This window comes from Parastagonospora nodorum (assembly GCF_000146915.1).
Source record: "Parastagonospora nodorum SN15 chromosome Unknown scaffold_32, whole genome shotgun sequence".
Lineage (NCBI taxonomy): Eukaryota > Fungi > Ascomycota > Dothideomycetes > Pleosporales > Phaeosphaeriaceae > Parastagonospora > Parastagonospora nodorum.
Window position 1 is genome coordinate 193,307 of NW_001884580.1, and position 18,722 is coordinate 212,028.

Sequence of the window (18,722 nt, forward strand, 5' to 3'; positions counted from 1 at the left end):
ATGGAGAAGGCGTCCAGAATGTCCTCGAGCTCTGCCTTCTTTGTGGACACGACTCTGCCATTCTGGTCTCGGAGTTTGAAGCCAGAGGTCCCGGACCTGTTGAAGTGGCGCTCAACGGTAATGGAGTCTCCGTACTGGTCGGGCTTATACGCGAGTGCACCCTGGTTCTTGATGCGGACCTGAACACTGGAATGATCTTTTCCCTCCTTGATCAGGCTCTTGAGATTCTGCGCTCGATTTGTTGCCGTGGCCTTGCCTCCCAGACAAATGGTAAGCGCTGTGAGCACTGCGCTCTTGCCGCTGCCGTTGTGGCCAATGATGAAGTTGATCAATGGTCCCAACGTTACTGTCAAGTGTTCGTGACACATGAAGTTTATACACTGGATTTCCTCGATGATCCCGGAGTCTGTGGCAATGTTCTGTTTGTTCGCCGTCGCTTGGAAGTCGCGCTGTACTTGCTGGGTCGCCCACAGCATCTGCTCGTTGTCCCGTGCATCGTTCTCTGCGTCATCAGGTTCGCCAACGCCCGATGCGCCAGGTCGTTCGTCCTCGGATGAGTCTTCGTCATTGATTTGGGGCGTCGAGTGTCGCGGCCGTTTGGTCTGCGCATGCCAGGTCAGTATGAATTCTGGAAAGTGCTGAGAAGGGGCAGCGTACGCGACTATCCTGAGTCCCTCCAGCCAGATCGAGTCCGCTGGTGAGAGCACGCGGCCGCTTCGCAGACATGACTGCAGCCATCGCTGCGCTAGTCGAAGTTGAGGCGGTCTATGCGGAGAGTTTGTAGTTGAAGTGGGATGGGGTCTTATTCCGTGAAGCAAACCGCGACGCGTCCCTTTCCCCCACTAATTCCGGCAACATCAATTACCTACGCTAGGTACTCTGCTCAGCTCAATCACTTCATGCCAGGCTAGAGTGAGAGCTATGACTATCACCTATATGATGTAATGTAGCCTCGTGTTCTGTCATTCACAAGTACAATATGGGAAGAATTCAATTGGCATGACGCGGGCTCAGGAATCACGGTCACGTGTACACGCGACGCGTCTGCAAAGTTTAACAGCGGGTACATTTCACGCCACGCCCCCCACGAACTCTAAAAAGCATTGTCTATTCCTCTACATTACACCATCAAGGCAAAATCCAAAGCCTTGAATGAGCATTATCACGGGTATATTAAAAGAAAAGCAACGCACGCCCAATTCTGTATGCAACTCGCTATGCAAACGAACTTAATATGCAGCGCTAGATGGCCATAAACTGTGGTCAGATTTACATGACGACCTAACAGAATTAGTAAAATAGATGCACAGTTGGCGAAGACAAGACTTACACAATCACTCTCCTTGGGTGCCTGGCCAACGCCCATCTCGTCAAACGTTTTCGGTCCGGAGCCGGATGCCGTCGAAGCTGGTGTAGAGGGCTTAGAAGGAGGTGCGGAGCCTGGTGGCTTGCCAGCCTGAGCAGGAAGCGGCTTCTTCGGGGGTGGCTGGTGCTGTTGTTGTATCGTAGCAACTCTGCTTGGCTTCGGCATGCCATCATGTACAGACTGGTGGCCACCTGAGCCTGGTGGGGAAGATATACGCATGTCTGGGCGTGAGGATGTCCTGCTCTCTGTACCTGGTTGAACGGTGGATGGCCGCGTGTGTTGTCTTGGTTCAAGAGGCGCGACATATCCAATGTCGGGCAAGGTGGGCTGCTTTTTCAGCGGTGCGCCTACCTTCTGAAGTTTGTTTCTTCCGTCTGGCCCACTGTAGCCGACATCTGCTGGCTGCACAGTTTGGGGACGTTGGATTTGTTCTGGATGTTGAGCACTCGGTCCGCCGGGCTGCCTGTACCCGCCAGGACCTCCTGGTGTGAGGGGCGCTCCACGTCCTGCACTTGGCATGCGTCCTCCACGACCCTGTCCTGGACCCATGTTGTCTATGCTGGTGTGAGGGCGGTATGGGAGTGAGCCCATATCAGGCCCAGGACCGGGTCGCGGTGAACCACGCCCATAACCGTCATTCGGGGGAAAGATATTAGGGTTGATGTTGAAGGCCGAAGATGACGAAGGTCGAGCACTGGACGACCGCAGCTCTGGAGCAAAGCCACCCGCGACACCCGGTCGTTGTGGGCCAAGTCTGGGTGGTCCATTGTCCATCGGGTACGGCGTGACCGTAGAAGGACGATCATACGGTGCGGAGGGTGGTGAATTCCCAAGCATTGGAGGCTTGTCCGAGATTGGGTAAGGCGTGGTAGTATCGGATCGATTGCCCATGCGACTAGGCGCGGAGCTGAGAGGCGAAGCATCACCGTAGTCTGAAGGACTGACGTCGTTGATTGATGCCAGAGCAGGTCCTGTAGGCTTCTGTAGTCTTGCCGGTCGCTGGCCGCGCATGGAACCATGCTTTGACTTGATCATGCCTATCGCCACCTTCTCGTGATCCTTCTTCGACAGTGTTCGGTGGGTCTTTGAAATGCTTTCTATCCTCGTTGCTGCATCCTTGTTGCCATTCTTCTCCGCCTTCTCGTACCATTCGATGGCTTTGTCGATGTTCACTGGGGTGTGCATGCCGATTTCGTTGAAGTAGCCCATGGCAAATTCTGCGGTTGCAAGCCCGGCAACAGCCGCGCGTTGGGCATACTGGTATGCCAGTTCCTCGTTCTTAGCAAACTCGCCCTCATGTCCACAGAGGAACCACTTGCTGATTGCCATGTCTGCCTCTGCTTCCCCTTGACGAGATGCCAGCGAATTGTAGTGAAGAGAGAGCGTGGGGTTGAATTCACAACCCAAACTGCAAAGTTCGTAGGCAGACCCCATCTTCAATTGAGCCTTCGCGAATCCCAGGTATGCAGCCTTTTCGATGTTCTGCCTTGCCGATTTTTCGTCGTATGGTAAATACATTTCTGGCACATTGATCTGAGGCAGCTCTCGTGCTTGGAGCATGCCCAGCACGTAAGCACCTTGGGGCGCATTCTCATCCGCGGTTAAAGCAGCTTGTCGGATTAGCTGTATTCCTCGGACAAAGTCCTGCTGCTGCCCATGTTGACCAAGCAAAGTCATCATTCCGAGTCGGTAGTTTGAAGCCGAGTCTCCTTGTTCCGCTCCTGCTGTGTAGTGCTGGAGCGCTTTGATCGGGTCGTTGGACTGCTCAAACTGCATTCCCATGCGGTACTCTGCTCTTGAATAGCCCTTAGCTGCCGCTCGAGAATAGCATCGGAAAGCCTCCTTCTTATCCGCACGCATGCCGAACTTGCCAAACTCGAGCCACATTCCCCGCATGAACGCTGCCTTGGGGTGGTGTTGGTCTGCCAAAAACGTCACCACGTTCATTGCGTCTACCCGCAGCTGGTGTTCAACCTGCGGGGTAGCTGGCCTTGCGCCCTGTATCTCAGCAATGCGTTGCTCATGAAGCTGGGCGGAATCAACGTAGCCGAGCGCATCTTGTGCCCATGCCAGCTGCATCTCAGGGTCATTCGAGTTGAGCACCGGCAGCCGTGCATTCTCCAGGACAGCTTCCTTCTCATCGTCAGACGGCGGGACGTTCGGCGGCTTATTGGGCAGCTTGGGGAACGGCGAGAAGTTTGGCGATTCGTGATTCGATGCGAATTGGTTGTAATCGTGTGAGACCTGCTGCTGCTGCTGCACAGGCTGTGGTTGCACGTTCGGCGGCTGTCGGAACGTCGAGGAGATGCTTGCTTGCCGCGCCGGCCATTGCCAGTCGCCTACGGGGAGCTCGTTTTGGTAGCTTGCCTGCCGCGGCGGGAAGTTCTGCTGCGACTGGTTGTAGCCGTGGGCCGGCGGCGACATGGGGCCATTCATGCTTCGGGGGTTGTTGGCTTCAAGCTCCAAGTGCGCGAGATTCTCCTGCATGTTCTCTGGCACCTCGGGCATTATCCTATCGCGAGCAAGATGCGTCAGCAGGCACTACTCATTGCACAACTTCCGGGGTTAGACGAACCGTTGCGGCGCTGGGGAAATTACTTCAGGCGAAGGAGCCGGCATATAATAGTCATCGTAGCCGCCAGGAACAAATGTAGCCCCCAGCTGGGGCTGGCCTTGCTGGTAAGCCATTGTCGGCGCGGGATGTTAATTTAAATGGAGGCTGGATTTAGCACACGTCAGCCAGGGTCCAAGAAACAACGCGGTCGTTGGGTGCTGCGATCTTGCAAAAGAGTCTCGCGTGGAGCTGTCATGGAGGTTGGAAAGATCCCTGATGCAGCGCGGAATCAAGAAAGCCGTACCTTTGACCTTGGCGGGGTAGTACGGCACGCTCCGGCCCAGAGTCGCGTCGCTGACACGTAACGGAAGTGCGTGCCTGGGATCGACCGTGTGTCCGTATTCGGGTGTAGCTTGGAAGAGAAGAACGTGCGGAGGAAGCGGAGGAAGCGGAGGAGGGCTGCACACCCAAGTAGTGTCGAGAGACTGTCGGTGGTAAGGAGTGACAGCAGGTCGAGAGACACGGACGGCGAGGGCGCTGTTTGCTACTGAAACAATCACTGTAATTACGGCGTTCCGGGGTTCCTGAGCTTTGAAGAGGTCTGAGGTTGACGATGACGCCTGACTAAGTCCCAAGTCGCTTGCAGGTCATGAGGGGGTCGAAGAGAACGAAAGCAGTCGAGATCACGCGTGCATCCAGACTCGAGTTTATTATGAGGTAGAGAATGGGTTTTGCATTGCCGGAAAACAACTGCGGCGACCCATGAGCGGCTGCTGCGCCATTGGGAACCTGAAGGCTGTGTTATGACTGACGTCGCTTCAAGCCTCCACTTCGGGCGCATTTGGGTGGTTTCGCAAGGTCTGGCCTGTCAGACCGGCAGCCTGAATCAGGAAGTGCACGTGGACGTGAGTTCGAGAAGTGTTCATCGAAGGGATTGGATCTCCCTTGCGTGGCTTCCTGTGCTGCGCCTTTCCGTGGCACGTCAGCACCTCGAAAACTACAGTTCTTCAATTATGCAATGCAAGACCTGCATATAGTTTCATGGTATGGGTTCAGGATATGCAATCTGATGTTAGACCCAGAGAACTATGCTATTCACTCTATCGGATCCACAAAAATACTATAGGCCTTGGAGTATTGACCATTTGCGGATTATCGATGCAGCAGATCAGGGACATTCGCGTGCACGGTCGAGGCACAAGAGGCGAAGCATGAGACATGGGTCACCAGGAGAGGCTCACAAAAGTCCGACGAGCTGAATCATGAGAATCATCAATGTGCTCTATCCAGATTCCAAGTGCGCTTGCTATTTCAAAAGCGGGCCAGCTTCAGTCATCCCCTATCATGTCACTCAGTGGACCATGACATCTGCCTTCGCGCCGGGCTGCGGTACTTTGCTCTCGCCGTTGGCACCCTCTCCTTCATCCATCTCCATGTCGTCCTCGGGGCCGTCCTCACCTTCGCCCTCCTCCTCTTCGTCCTCGCCCTCGGAGTCCTCAATGTCAATCTCCTCGCTGCCAGCCTCAGACTCGGCGTCCTCGTCGTTCGCGGGTCCGGCAGTGTCTTCACCGCCAGCCATTGCAGCATCCTCGCCCTCTACAGGAGCGGCCTCGGCTTCCTCCTCCTCTTCCTCTTCCTCCTCAATGCCGTACTGGTCACCGTCCGCGTTGAGATCGGCCTCAGGCTGCTCGGGTGGGAACTCAGGCGGGGCAGACTCCTCGGAATCCCTGTGACGGTTAGCCGTGCGACTAGGCGCAGTGGGTGACACATACCACTTGATGGCAAAGCGAGTTACACGCGGCTTCTCTGCGAGAATCTGCCTCTGTACCTTGTCGATGACAGGCTTAGCAGGTGGCTCCAGCGCCAATGCCTCGTCTGTGTACTCGTTGTTGACATAGTAACCCACGCGGACGAACTCGCGGTCTTCGTAGCTGCAGCTCAGCAGGATGACAGTGACGCCGATGATCTCGCTGTTGGGGATACGCGACAGGTCCGGGGGATCGGCGCGGAAGACGAACTTGTTGACGCCAATCGGGAGGGGGCCAACAAGAACCGAGTCGAGCTCCTGGTCATACTCGTTTCTGAGGCACGATTAGGCACTCGTATAGACACTGCATGCGTTGCACTCACGAAGTAGCGGAACCAACATAGGTCAGTTTCCATTCCAAGTCTGCGCAAACGTTAGCAGGGTCTCGCAGGGTCAATGCTGGGGTATCTTGCCCTTCTGCAGCTGCTCTAGGCACTCAAAGGTGATCTCGAACTCGTACGGCGCGTCGAATGGCGCGGGGTTGTTCTTGACCTCGACTCCGAGAAGCGATACGACAGACATATTGAGTGCTGTTTTGGACTGGTAGGTGGGGTGGTAGAAGGGTCTTTTGGGGTTGAGGGGCACGGCAAGGTTTGTTGTGCAGAAGACGGCGCCAGTAGGTGCAAGTTGTGTTTATTTGGGAAAGCGGTGAAGGGACGTGCGGGATAAATCGCATGGCGGCAACAATCAGTGCATGTGGATCTTAGCCTCTCGCGAGTCGCGTAGAGTCCAAAACGTGACCTGGCGTTTCGCGACGCGTCTGTTGCCTGGAAGGACGTCAGATCGACCGAAGGCATTTTTGCAGGCTGGATGCGGTCGTAGTATGTTGTGTGGAATACACTCATGCTCATACCTGACAGATCGTCCTCTCGAGGTGCGCTCTTGCTCCACGCGCTAGCCCGCTGTCCCTTCAAGTGCTTCACTAACCGGTTGGCGTCTACAAAAGTCGCCAGTCGTCGATCAAATCACTTCACTCCATCAGACCATTGAATGTCCAAGGCCTCCTGCTGTGTATCGTCAACTACGAACCTATAAGTACGGTGCAGAAAAGGCGTCTCCATGCAGTAGCCTAAAGGCACACCTAAGCACTCCTACACGTCGGATGTGATGGCAGGATTTTAGTGAACTCCTCTCCTGAATGATGACCTGCAGTCGGTAGGAGTCGCGACGTCAACGATGTGGTGCTGCGCTGCCATCGAGGCCTTTGGCGGGCGGAACAGCTTCCGAGGTCCATGAACATCCCAAGGCAATCACAGACCGTACAACAGCCGGTTTCGTGCTTTCGAACTTTTGCCCTCTTCAACAGATATCCCTCAGATTACCATCGCCTCCACTGCCTTGAAAATCATGGCCTTTTGAACGCATAGTTGCCTGGGCCGACGGTGCTGACAAAGACAAGTGGGCTTACCCTTTCCGACAGCCTCAAAGCCACGGACAGGGAATATCGCAGACACAGTTTGCGGGGCACCATCCGGCGCATTCATCACATGCTCTTGGCCATCACGACTCTCGAAACCTCGATATGTGAGGTAGAGTCGCACAGCAAATTGCGATCATCTCAAATTACCTTCTTCACGCCCGGACCGATGCCGATGCGGGGCGTACCGTGCTCAATCTACATCGAACTATAGCGAGTTTACGTACTGGTGAGCCACAGACGTACAAGTAAGTCGCACCAGAAGCCGAGGATGTTGTCCTGCGAGTAGTGGACTGCAGCGGGAACGAATGGAAGACTCCCAGTAGCTGTCAAAATTCAGAATACTGCGAGTATATTCAGACTGTTCGACCTCGCGCCCCTGATCATTTCCTTATGGTCTGCTGTGGCTTATGTGGGGACTGCTTTGTACGCGATCGCTTGTAATGCGTGCAACTAATCATTGATCAGATCTGCTTCCAAGGTTGCGTTCCTGCGCCTACCGGTACGTCCGTAAGACACTCTCAGTACGGCCGACCCACACATCTGAGAAGAGGTGATCGGATTACCTTCCAATTCGCCAATGCCACCTCATATGCAGAATGTCCAAGGGGACACTCACGCTTCCCCGCCCGTTCCAACCGATGGCAACGCGCAGCACGCGCCACCACGGGTGAGACGTCGTAATCGGCCAAATCACATCGTGCTTGGAGTGTCGGCGGTTAGTACTCTTGCACATCTATTCGAACCACTCAAGTGTTGTTCGCTGGACTGGGGCATATATATCTTTCTAGCCGAAAGTTAAAATGTGACAAGAATTCGCCATGCCTCAACTGCACAAAGATTGCACGGCCCTGTATCTTTATCGCGTCTAGTCTCGATGCAGAAGCCCAAAGGAAGCTTGCGGAGGTCAAGGAGAAGATGGGTGACCTAGAGCGGAGTCTTGAAGAGGATGTTCTACGGCGCAGTAAGTCAAGATCTGGGCACTCATCTGATCGCAAAAGGAACATCAAACTACCAGGTCAAGAAGAGAGCTACAGTGATCAAGAGGAAGACGAGGATACGAGAGATTTGAACCCCTCAAACTTCATCAGCGAGGATGCTGTGTATTATGAAGGTGACGCAGATGACGATATGGTCGACCTAGGAATTGCCATGGGCAGGGTGAGAATCACAGAGCGAATCGGTGGTTTGGTGCGTCCAAGATTTGCAGACGAGGTAAGATCATCTCCGGTATTTTATGAGACTTCCAACAAACGAAACTGCAGATGGCTCAAGCGCTTAAAGAGCTCCCCAAGAGCGAGCATCCAAGACCCAATCCAGTGCTCGAACAAGATCCACGGGAATGGCTGGCGCCCAGCCGAGACTACGTCGCCCCGTCGTCGAGTTTTTTCTTCGCTCCCGGCATCGAGAAGACTTCTCTCACGACGTTCCTTCCATCGCGGTCAATGGTCGACAAACTGATTGCACACTACTGGGAGGCTGTCCATGTAGTCGCCAAGGCCGTACATCGTCCATCATTTGAAAGGCAGCTCGAAAACTTCTGGTCTAATGTGACTGCGGGTATTGAGCCTCGCTTGTCATTCCAGGCTGTTGTTTTCGCTGCACTGCTCAGCTCGATCGTTTCTATGCCCGAAAGTAGAGTCACCGCAGAGTTTGGTGTAGACAAGCACAGCCTCGTGGATAATTTCCGGTCAGGCACTGAGTCTGCATTGGCTCGAGCGAACTTCCTTCGCACTACGAAAATGGAAACATTGCAAGCTTTCGTAATGTATCTTGTGAGTACTTTCGACCATCACCGTCCTTTTCGAATCATCATCCTTGTTGATCTCTTATCGACGGACACTTTCTTATCTTATTACTGACATTGTCTTGTAGATCGTGCTTTGTCGCAGCGAGGTCTCACGTGCCCATTCTGCACTGACAGGAACAGTCATCCGCTTGGCTGAGTGCATGGGCCTGCATCGTGACCCATCAATCTACAGTACCTCTCCTGTAGAGATTCAGGTCCGACGTACCCTCTGGTACCAAATATGCTTCCTTGATCTCCGGACCTCCGAAGCCACTGGCCCACGCCCTCAGATACGGCATGACGATTACGATACCCGATTTCCTTTGAATCTTGACGATGAAGATCTCGATCGTGCCGAAAACGGCGATGATACAGTGGATGCGAGGAAAGACAGCAAGCAATTCACTGACGCAACTCTCGTGCGCATGCGCTTTGAATGCTACGAGATGCACCGCTTCCTATGGAGCGAAAGACCTAAACTGGATCAGAGACGAGCAAATGGGGAGCGAAAAGTCACGCTTGTAAGTTTGCTTGCTCGCGTTCAATCTTTTAAAGCGGCTATGGAGAAGATATATCTGCCGATGCTGCGAAAGGGTGAGCCATCACATGCCCTTGCCTCTGAGATATATGGTATCTTGTCGGATAGGTTTTACATTCTGCTCCTCCAGAAGTACTTGAGCTCGGCGAGGAAGATGCCAGACCGTCTACGGCAACTCGTCATGAGTGCTGCGGTCTCCGATCCTAGAGCATTCGATGGTTATTTGAACAGCAACCCCGCATTGTCTATGTATTCCTGGGTATGTCGGGCGCGGCTGCACCCAATTACATTCCGACCCTTCTCCGTCCTCAACGAGCTATATGCCGGGTTATAAACGAACCCCGAGGTCGAAGACCGTGTCTGGAGATGTCTGGACTTTGCTTTCGGCCTTCCACCCAGGTGGATCAAACATCGAGAAAACCAGATACATTCTCGAAGAACTCGTGGAAAAGTCCAGAATCTACGCAGGCATGAAGAGAGTGCGGGTCCCAAATAACATGCCACAACCCCAACCCCGAAAACACACTCCAGGCTACAAAGCCAGAGAGCAAGAAGAACGAGCACGCAGCGGAAGCGTCCCCTCGGACTTCAGTAGTCCCCCCGGGTCCAACCAACACCTCAGCACCGGATACGCCGCACAGCGCACCCCATCCCCCCAAGCAACACGCATAACCCCACAGCAGCCCAACCTTTCACAACGGCTCCCAAACCAAGCAGCCATATCCTTCCCCGGCGCAATCCCAGAGGTCGACTGGGGCACCCTCGACCTCCCCACCGACACCCTCAACCTCCAACAACCCGTCCCGCAATCCTCGCTCTTCAACTTCAATGAGTACGTCCCCACGCCGTCCGCCGCCAGTCAGGCGACTGCAAACACCCTCCTGCACCCGGGAAGCGATGGGAGCAGTCCGAATACGGCAGCGTATGGGGCGTATGGAGCGGCGACGGATACTAGTCCGATGGATGTTATGAATGAGATCGATTGGGTAAGTGAGAAGTGTGGTGATGGGAGGGGTGAGAGATGCATGCTAACGGTGAAATAGAGCGAGATTGAGAAGATGTTTGGCGCGGAGACGGGGCCGGGGATGATGATTACGCCGTATAGTTTTCCGACGTTTGAGCCTGGGGATTTGAATATTTAAGGGTTTGATTGGATTGATTGGGTTGATAGGGTTGGATGAGGTAATGAAGTTGATTAGATTCCCCTCGTTTTCGCGTTGCCAGGTTTGGTGTTTCGTGTGCGTGTGCAGTGTTTGGATACTTGTGCTTGTGGTAGGTTAAAGGCGCCTTCCTCTTGTAATGGAGCAACCGTGCGCATGCAGTCTTCCCTGCCATCGATCTTATGCCAGGTGGAAGGTGTAGGATCTGTCGTCTATGCCTTCCACTTGTTATCACGCGATGCGTTCTTCGATCTCACCGTCTTCGACACGTCAAGCTCAACTGTTTTTGCGCACCTTTAGGTGCCATAACACTTTCCTATTGGATATACTGATGCAAGGCTGTGGCGTATTTGTATGCAGGCGTATTCGATTCGACCCCGCACACTAACATCGCCATTGTCTTTACCGTCAAGTTCTCTTCGTTCTGTCATGACAGCCCACTGCATTATTGTTGCTTTTGGAGTCATTTGCGATATCATCACGGCTTGTTCTTTGTTGGTGACTTGCTTATTGCCTTCTTGGCGTCTTTCGCAATCCGATAAGACCTCGCGTCGTATGGTCAGCGCATGATGGAAGTGGATATGACAGATGCTGGTAATGCAGAGGAGCAAAAGATGGCAATTGAAGATATTGGATTCGAAGAGATGCAAGTCGACGGCACGCATATAAGTGAGACTCAAGTAGACGAGACAGGCGTTGCTGGTACAGATCAAGACAAAACAGAAGATCTCATGACCGCAGTGGAAGAAGTAGTCTCCAACAAGTTGCAGCTTGGCACAATGCAAGCTGAATTGACTGAAACCGACGAGGAGGTTTGCAGGGAAGAATGCGACGAGACAAAACTCGAAAAGAAGCAAGCCGAGGAAGCGATGCCTAACATGTCACAACTAGAACATGTGCAATCTGACCTGACTGAAGCCAACCAGATGTCAGCTTATGGTGCGACAATACAAGTCGAAAAGATGCAAGAGGAAGACCCACGTGCTGGGCAGACCGGTTCCGTCAAAAGAGAAGCCAACAAGACGCAGATGGACGGTGTGGAAACGAACAAGGTCGAAACCGATCGTGGTAGAGACCACGTCTACACTTCCTTCTCGCAGCCCACAGAGATCCGAGTGGTCATTCTGATGCCCTCACTCGACCCTGACGCTCCTCTCACATTCTCCTTTCACCAAAGCTACCTCGAAGATCTTGAGGGCAGGTACGAGGCTATCTCCTACGTGTGGGGAGAGCCGATCTTAGAGTATCCGGTCTACAATATTTCAGATGGCACTCAGTTACTCGTAGCAAGGAATTTATCTTGTGCTTTGCGACAATTACGGCACGCAGCAAATGTAAGGTGGCTGTGGGCAGATGCCTTGTGCATCGATCAGAAGAACCACCAGGAGAAAGCAAAGCAAATTCCACTCATGGTCGACATTTTCCGTACGGCTAAAAGAGTGCTCGCTTGGCTTCATCAAGACGACCAAATAATTCGGAGGGGCTTGCAACACATTGAGCGTCTATCCCGACGTCGCCCTGGACCAAGCGAGGATGCTGATATTGAAGGATACCATAATGATTTGCTAACTAACTCTCGATCTCCGGGACAGCTTTTATGGGAGGAAATCAACACGAGCAAAAGCGCAGTTTCGGATATCCTTACCGTCTTAAATCTTCCGTACTTCCGGCGGCTGTGGATGTAAGTCCCGCTGTACCGCACTTATTCGCCATTATCACTGACCTTTACCTTCTAATTTGCAGTGTTCAAGAAATTGTCTTCAGCCCGGATATTAGTCTCATCTGCGGTAGTTTTGATCTCAGTTGGTTCCGGTTCACAACCGCGATTACGAAACTCCATGGAATCGCAATAGAGGACTCCCGATTCCAGGACTCTCATTTCGACGGAATCAGAGCCACTGTGGCAATGTGGATCGACAACTGCTGGCATCGAAGCGCGGTCGTGCCTGCAGGGATGACCAGGTATGATGACATGTTCAATGTGGTTGAGAGATTTTGCTCGTACGAATGCACAGATGACAGGGATCGGATCTATGCTGTTCAAGCATTTGCTACAAAATCCAAAGCTCGGATTGACATCGACTATACAGTAGACAAGGTGCAGACATATTTAAGATTCGCCTTGGGATGTATAAAAGATGGACACATGCTCGGTATTCTGGATGCAGCATTAGAACGCTTGGATGTTAATACCTTATCCCTAAATGGACCGACATGGGTCCCTGACTGGACTCGCAAACCCAAAAGACGAAGAATATCCCGGAGTGTGGAGGATAGGGCTATTTTTACATATTCCCGAATCCTACAAGAGCCTGAAGCAATCAAGTTGAGCATTGGATGGAAGATTCGACTGAATAAACTCGGCATCATACGTAGGTTGGAGGTTCCGAACATGTTGGAATTGCATGCAGCGCCCATCACTATAACAGATGATACGTTATCGACTGTATTGCCTACTGTGGTTCAGATGTATCAGGACTCTAATACCTCATCGCTGCGTAGCGTCAGAACTTTGCTAGATTACCTAATCAAGATGTCCATCGTTCGGACTACAGTCAACAAAAGAAATCCCGGCGGAAAACGTCGATGTAGCCTGTTCCGTAGCCTGGACAGGTTATGGACATCAACAAGTACTCTTCCCGACGAGACTGTAGCTGAAACGACTCCAGCGATCTGCGCAACTACAGCGGAAGGATGTTCTTTCTTTGTTGCAAAATCGGCGAACAAAGACGATAGCTACTTCTGCCACACATCCCCGGGAGTTCAGAGAGGAGATAAACTTGTCTTGACTCAACGTATTCAGAATTGCTCGGTGAAAGGCAATCCCGATGAAACGTATCACGCTATTGCTGTCAGGTATGTGAAAACCTTCAGCACATACCAGTCGGGCCCGTGGTCGGACCAGCCATTGGATGCTTATCGACTCGTTGGCGAGGCATGGTTGTTGTATCCAAAAGCAGAAAGTATCTACCTTGATGAAACCCAATACGATGTGGTGGACACGATATTGTGCCTAGTGTAGACAGGTGTAGGAAGTTCTGGCTACTCGGGTGCTATTAGTGCACAAAGTTAGTCCTTTTGCTCTTAAGCCTAGCGATAAGCCGCCAACGCAAAGCTAGACGCCTCCGAAGGACAACTAAGTCTCGCGTCCTCTCCAACTATGTATTGGGAATCGAGGGATTGAGAAAGCTGCACCGAACTTTCACGTTCGATCGATCGTATGCGTAGCCAGAGTCATGAGCAGTCAGAATGGGTTTTGCAAGTGGGAGTAAAAGGACGGCGCTGCCATCATGCGAGTGTGGAGTCGGGGTCTTCTAGTGATTAGGAGAGCGGAGGGTGAAGCACGCCGAGGACGCTCGGGGAAATTGATTGGGTGTGATGAAGGCGGAAAAGCATGAGTAGATTATGAGAGAGTAGAGCCGAGGTTGTTGAGTTGCATGGAGTTTTTGAAACATAATTCACTAGAAAAGTTTGGTATAATGTTGTGAGAAGCTGATGTGACAGAGTGAAGTACTAAAGACGCTAGCGATGTTGATTATTGATCTCGCACATGTCGAACATGATGCAACGATGTCCCAGAGCCTCTGCATGCGTCATTGATCATCGCATTCAACCCAGTGATCTCCCTGAACTTCCAGCATCGACTAGAAGACTTGTAGCAAGCAGAACTGGTATCGAACAAAGAGCAAAGTTTGATTGCCGTAAATTTCGGAATACAACGGGAGACAAATGCGAACAGAGGAACGACACATATAATCTTCGCTCTTCCCATTACTACTCATTACTCTCCCTACAAAACTGGCTCTACGTGAGTGAAACACAGCCATGACGATCCTGATCGCCGAGTACAACCACCTCCAAGAGCAGATCCGCAGTAAGTCCCATCCACCTCCCTCTCCACTTATCAACACTAAATCCAAACACCAGACCATGCCAGCCTCGCCGCCTCCGCCCCATACGGCCACTTCAACGTGCTAACATGTCTCTCGCCCGATCCGCCCCAGCAATGGCAAGCCCACGTCATGAAACTCCATTCCGACAACCATTTCAGCATAGTAGCCAGCGTCAACAACGGGTCCAGCGAACTCATGGCCATGCGGCATCTCTTAGCCGACATACAGCGTCACAACGCGCGTGTGCTGGGAGAAGTGTCGGTGGGGACAGTATTCCAGACGGAGCAGAGGGATGGAAGTACCTGGCTTCACAGTAGGGGGCAAGCTAGTGAGCGTGAGCCAGAGCCAGTGAACGAACCAGCTGCGAATGAGGCTGCACCCACTCCTCATCGCCGTGGAGTGCGTCAAAGCATACGTAGGATGTTCAGGCGGCATCGCGCAGACGGAAACGCTTCTGACACCGCCCGCGAACCGACAAGTTGTAACACCCCGGTGAACCGCACCGCTTCGCGCAACACGACCACTTCTGACACTACAACTGATCAGAGCGGCGTAAGCGGTTCCGATCATTCCATCTCCGACTCGTCATATATAACAGAACCAGGGGCGAATGTGTATTCGTATGGGAAATGGCGATTGGAAAGGCAGCTGCGTATGCTGGAGGAGCAGAGGAGGCAGCCGGCGGATATGCAGTTTGGGGCGCTAGACGAGGAGGGGAGGGGCTTCTGAAGAGGTTGGATGGCAGGAGACGATGAGGGGTGGCACGTCAAGGCTTGGAGATGTGAATTTGAGCTTAGAATGGGCCTTCAGAAACCTTTCAAGCTCTTGCAGAACTTCGAGTAATGTAATTGTGCTCTGAGAAATATGAAGCGGTGGTGAATGTAAGACTTGAAATAAACTGTGGGTATCTTATTGCAAGGTAACGACCTATAAACACATGTGCGCCTTGCTATACATTTCGAAATGAGGATGTCGAGCATGCCTTACGATGTGGTAGAGACATCAGTCCTGGGAATGATTCGAGAAACTCCTCTGAGCATGTGTCCAACGAGGAAAGGGAACCGTCCGTGCCTAGTACTAGTAGAATGCATCCGGTCCATCATGGCTCGGCTGTCCATGGTTTGGATCGTCCAGACTCCGGTATTGCGAGGGTCCATTTCCACCGCCGCCGCCACCACCACCACCTCCGCGTCCACGACCACGACCTCCTCCGCCACGGTCACCACGATGGCCTCCACGGTGACCACCTCGGTTGCCATATGATGGATTGCGATTACCGCCACGACCGCGCTCCCTGTTTCCTCCACGATAGCCTGAAGGTCGGTTGTCGTGACCTCGACCGTTGCCGTTATGTTGTCGGTTGTCGCCATGTCGGTCGTGTGGTTCATGCGATCGGCGCCCTCCGCGAATGTTCTTGTTGGGGAAGTAGCTCTCGTATTCACTCTCGCCTGCCGTCTCTTCTTCGATGCGCAACATTTGCTTCTCTCCAACAACGCTGTCGAACTCGTATGCCTGGCTTTCGGGTACTGGGTGCCAGTTTGTGATGCGTGCTGCATCTGCCGGGCGGCCGTTCTTTCGAATTGCTAGTACGACGGTCGGTATCGGGTTCTCAGAGTAGAACTTGGCCGACTTTGGTACCGGCTCGACGCGCGCAGCCCAAAGCTTGTTCTCGAAGCAGGATACGCCAGTCACCTTCCACCTCATTTTGGCTCCGATGCCTCCCACTTTGTCCAGTATGCTCTTTGGGCATGGTTTCGGTGTGATGAGAATGCTGTTCGCAAGGTACCGGATGTCGTCCTTTGGAGCGTTGGCAGGGAGATTTACAAGCGAACCCAGCTTCTCTGTCATGTTCTGCTCAATCATGTAGCCGGTGTAGAAGACGGTCTTCTTGATCTGGTAAGGTGTGGTGCCCGGGGGTGCGCTGCCGGCTTTGATCTGTATGTTGTGTGCGTTGATGAGCTTCTGGATCTCGGCAATTTCGTCGACGGGGTCCAGTTGCGTTCCGTTCTCAGCGACTTGTATGACCTCGGCGACGATAGGCTTTCGCGAAGGCTGGTTCCTGCCAGACATCAGATCCCTGTTGAACTCGAAGAAGAAGTCCCGGAAGCCCTTGGTGTGCTTGACGCGATCTTCGTAGATCCGCAACTCCTCTGCGTCTTTGTAGGTGTAGACAATGTCCTTCAGCAGCTCTTGCTTGAAGTCCATTGTGTTCTTGAATCTCTGTCCTGCGGGGCCAGTCGCGGGCTTTAGGCAGACCATGTCGAAATCCAGCTTCTTGCTCCGCGCAATGCGCTTGATTAGGTCGGCGAAATTCGTCTCTCCACGACCAGTCAGCAAGACGCTGAGTGCATCCTTCTGCTGCATTGAAAGCTCCACGAGGCTGACAATGTGTTCATTCCACCAACCCTCCCAGCCTCGCTGCTCTTCCTTCTCGATGCCTTGGCCGGTCGCTGACAGGATGTTCGCATCATGCCACCAGCCGCCATTGACGAACATGTCGGGTGAACCGAGCTGGCCGAGGGTCGCGCTGTTCCATATTTGCTTGTTTGGGAGGGGGCTTGCGAACACTGCAGTTGTATTAGCAATGGCTCAAAGCGCATGTCTGCTATACATACAGGTGTTGTCAAAGTCGAATACGTGGATGGACTTGATGTCAGAGACCGGAGGTAGCTCCTTGTCGTCGCATGACCACCTCTTAAGCGCCGTCACGGTGTGATAGGTAGCCCTTCCATTTGGCCCTGCGACATGCGGCCTGGTTGAGGTTGCTTGCATGGACATGGCAGAGAACGAGTGTTGGGCGGAGGTTGAACAAAAGCGCTTCGTAGCGTGGAGGAGCATGCGCTGTGGGCGGATTTCGTGATGACTGAAAGGGAAACACGGCAATCGCGACACGTTGTCCCTGACAACACTAACACGCGACGTTGGTGGGAGAAGGTGGTGAATGTTGCACGAGGACTTGAGATGTTCAATGGGAAGGCGCGAGGCGCGAACTTCTTGCGCACAGACAAATGATCTCATCGGTGCCATGCATGCATCTCCGCCACCACTTCAACACCAACACCGGCGCATGGGAAGCACATCTGCACCAACCAGGGACGAGTCTGGAGACACTTGTGTCATATGTCTCTCGACTGTGACTGAGAGGGCCATCACGAGCCCGTGTAATCACTACACCTTTGACTTTGTATGCCTCGTCAGTTGGCTGCAGGAACGCTCGACTTGCCCACTATGTAGGTGGCCGCGGCTGAGCCCCCAAATCTCTGCTAAGAAATCATCAGGCAAGGTAGAAGTGACTACTGTCCAATATGACTGGCGTTCTCCAACAGACTACAAGAGCTATGCAGTGCGACAAAGCCACCAATCTGCAGAGTCTAGTCGAAACGATAGGCCGGCTTCACTATACGCTCCTTATGGCTTACCAAGAAGACCACACGGCACACGTCGCGCCTACTCGCCTCCTGTCGAGGATACCGCGCTCGCTAAACGCCGGGAGGTCTACCAGCACAAGCTCTACTCTCTGCACGTTGGCAGCAATCCACTGTCTGGATATTGTGATTTGACTCCTCAGATGATAGCAAGCTCTTCAGACTTGCAGTCACGTGCGCGAATGTGGGTTCGACGCGAACTACGTGTGTTCAGTTTTCTAGACTCCGAGTCTTCGAACTCGTCCTCAGCTGCGGCTACGACAAGCAGCAACGCGGAATTCCTGCTCTCTTATATTATTTCCATCCTCAAGATGGTAGACGTCAAAGCCAGCAACGGACATGCCGAGAGTCTTCTTGCAGATTTCCTTGGACGAGAGAACAGCCGCCTGTTCTTGCATGAGCTCCAGTCTTGGCTCCGAAGCCCCTACAAAAAGCTAGAGCAGTGGGATGAGGAAGTGCAGTACAACAAGCCATTTGAGTAAGAAACCCCAAACCCGAGAACCTGTCTCGTGATCACGGACTCTCATGTGCGACATCTTGCATTGTTTCGAATCGTTGCATTCATTTAGTAAGGATCGCCAAGCGCCTGAGTCGGGAACTGATACATTTTCCTCGCAAATTCTTTGGGACAACCAAAGTTCTCGGCTGCGGAAGTCTCTCCTCAGATGTGGTCGTTCATCTAAGTTGGTCGGTGCGGCCTGATCGGGCTTAGTCCGGCGAGGTGTTTCACATCAGTTTCGGGGTACATCCTTGACATGGACCTGTTCGCACAC

General features: G+C 52.9%; 9 protein-coding genes across 9 annotated transcripts in view; 4 read left to right on the plus strand and 5 right to left on the minus strand.

Moving 5' to 3' along the window:
• SNOG_14536 (hypothetical protein) overlaps positions 1-476 on the minus strand; it is a gene marked incomplete at both ends in the record, with an annotated part of 3,377 nt that extends 2,901 nt beyond the window's left edge. The window contains one exon of the mRNA XM_001804666.1: positions 54-476. Within this exon, the coding sequence (XP_001804718.1) occupies positions 54-476 (423 nt within the window). The remainder of the gene's footprint in view (positions 1-53) is intronic.
• A 616-nt stretch (positions 477-1,092) lies between these two features.
• On the minus strand, positions 1,093-3,874 carry SNOG_14537 (hypothetical protein; the record flags this gene model as incomplete). Its single annotated transcript, XM_001804667.1, has 2 exons — positions 1,093-1,281; positions 1,331-3,874. 2 exons carry the CDS (start codon positions 3,872-3,874, stop codon positions 1,270-1,272), a joined length of 2,556 nt encoding a protein of 851 aa, XP_001804719.1. The 3' UTR covers positions 1,093-1,269.
• Positions 3,875-5,271: 1,397 nt separating this feature from the next.
• On the minus strand, positions 5,272-6,249 carry SNOG_14538 (hypothetical protein; the record flags this gene model as incomplete). Its single annotated transcript, XM_001804668.1, has 3 exons — positions 5,272-5,647; positions 5,693-6,001; positions 6,128-6,249. 3 exons carry the CDS (start codon positions 6,247-6,249, stop codon positions 5,272-5,274), a joined length of 807 nt encoding a protein of 268 aa, XP_001804720.1.
• A 165-nt stretch (positions 6,250-6,414) lies between these two features.
• Positions 6,415-7,092, minus strand: SNOG_14539 (hypothetical protein; the record flags this gene model as incomplete). The annotated part of the gene is made up of 3 exons (XM_001804669.1): positions 6,415-6,533; positions 6,581-6,664; positions 7,062-7,092. 3 exons carry the CDS (start codon positions 7,090-7,092, stop codon positions 6,415-6,417), a joined length of 234 nt encoding a protein of 77 aa, XP_001804721.1.
• Positions 7,093-7,743: 651 nt separating this feature from the next.
• Positions 7,744-10,514, plus strand: SNOG_14540 (hypothetical protein; the record flags this gene model as incomplete). The annotated part of the gene is made up of 6 exons (XM_001804670.1): positions 7,744-7,814; positions 8,017-8,108; positions 8,163-8,359; positions 8,410-8,919; positions 9,020-9,730; positions 9,825-10,514. The coding sequence occupies 6 exons, from the start codon at positions 7,744-7,746 to the stop codon at positions 10,512-10,514; spliced, it is 2,271 nt and encodes a 756-aa protein (XP_001804722.1).
• Positions 10,515-11,200: 686 nt separating this feature from the next.
• SNOG_14541 (hypothetical protein) lies at positions 11,201-12,316 on the plus strand (the record flags this gene model as incomplete). Its single annotated transcript, XM_001804671.1, has 1 exon — positions 11,201-12,316. The coding sequence occupies one exon, from the start codon at positions 11,201-11,203 to the stop codon at positions 12,314-12,316; it is 1,116 nt and encodes a 371-aa protein (XP_001804723.1).
• Positions 12,317-14,456: 2,140 nt separating this feature from the next.
• Positions 14,457-15,253, plus strand: SNOG_14542 (hypothetical protein; the record flags this gene model as incomplete). Its single annotated transcript, XM_001804672.1, has 2 exons — positions 14,457-14,505; positions 14,559-15,253. The coding sequence occupies 2 exons, from the start codon at positions 14,457-14,459 to the stop codon at positions 15,251-15,253; spliced, it is 744 nt and encodes a 247-aa protein (XP_001804724.1).
• Positions 15,254-15,601: 348 nt separating this feature from the next.
• On the minus strand, positions 15,602-17,302 carry SNOG_14543 (hypothetical protein; the record flags this gene model as incomplete). Its single annotated transcript, XM_001804673.1, has 2 exons — positions 15,602-17,091; positions 17,140-17,302. 2 exons carry the CDS (start codon positions 17,300-17,302, stop codon positions 15,602-15,604), a joined length of 1,653 nt encoding a protein of 550 aa, XP_001804725.1.
• A 958-nt stretch (positions 17,303-18,260) lies between these two features.
• SNOG_14544 (hypothetical protein) lies at positions 18,261-18,431 on the plus strand (the record flags this gene model as incomplete). Its single annotated transcript, XM_001804674.1, has 1 exon — positions 18,261-18,431. The coding sequence occupies one exon, from the start codon at positions 18,261-18,263 to the stop codon at positions 18,429-18,431; it is 171 nt and encodes a 56-aa protein (XP_001804726.1).
• Between the last annotated feature and the right edge of the window lie 291 nt (positions 18,432-18,722).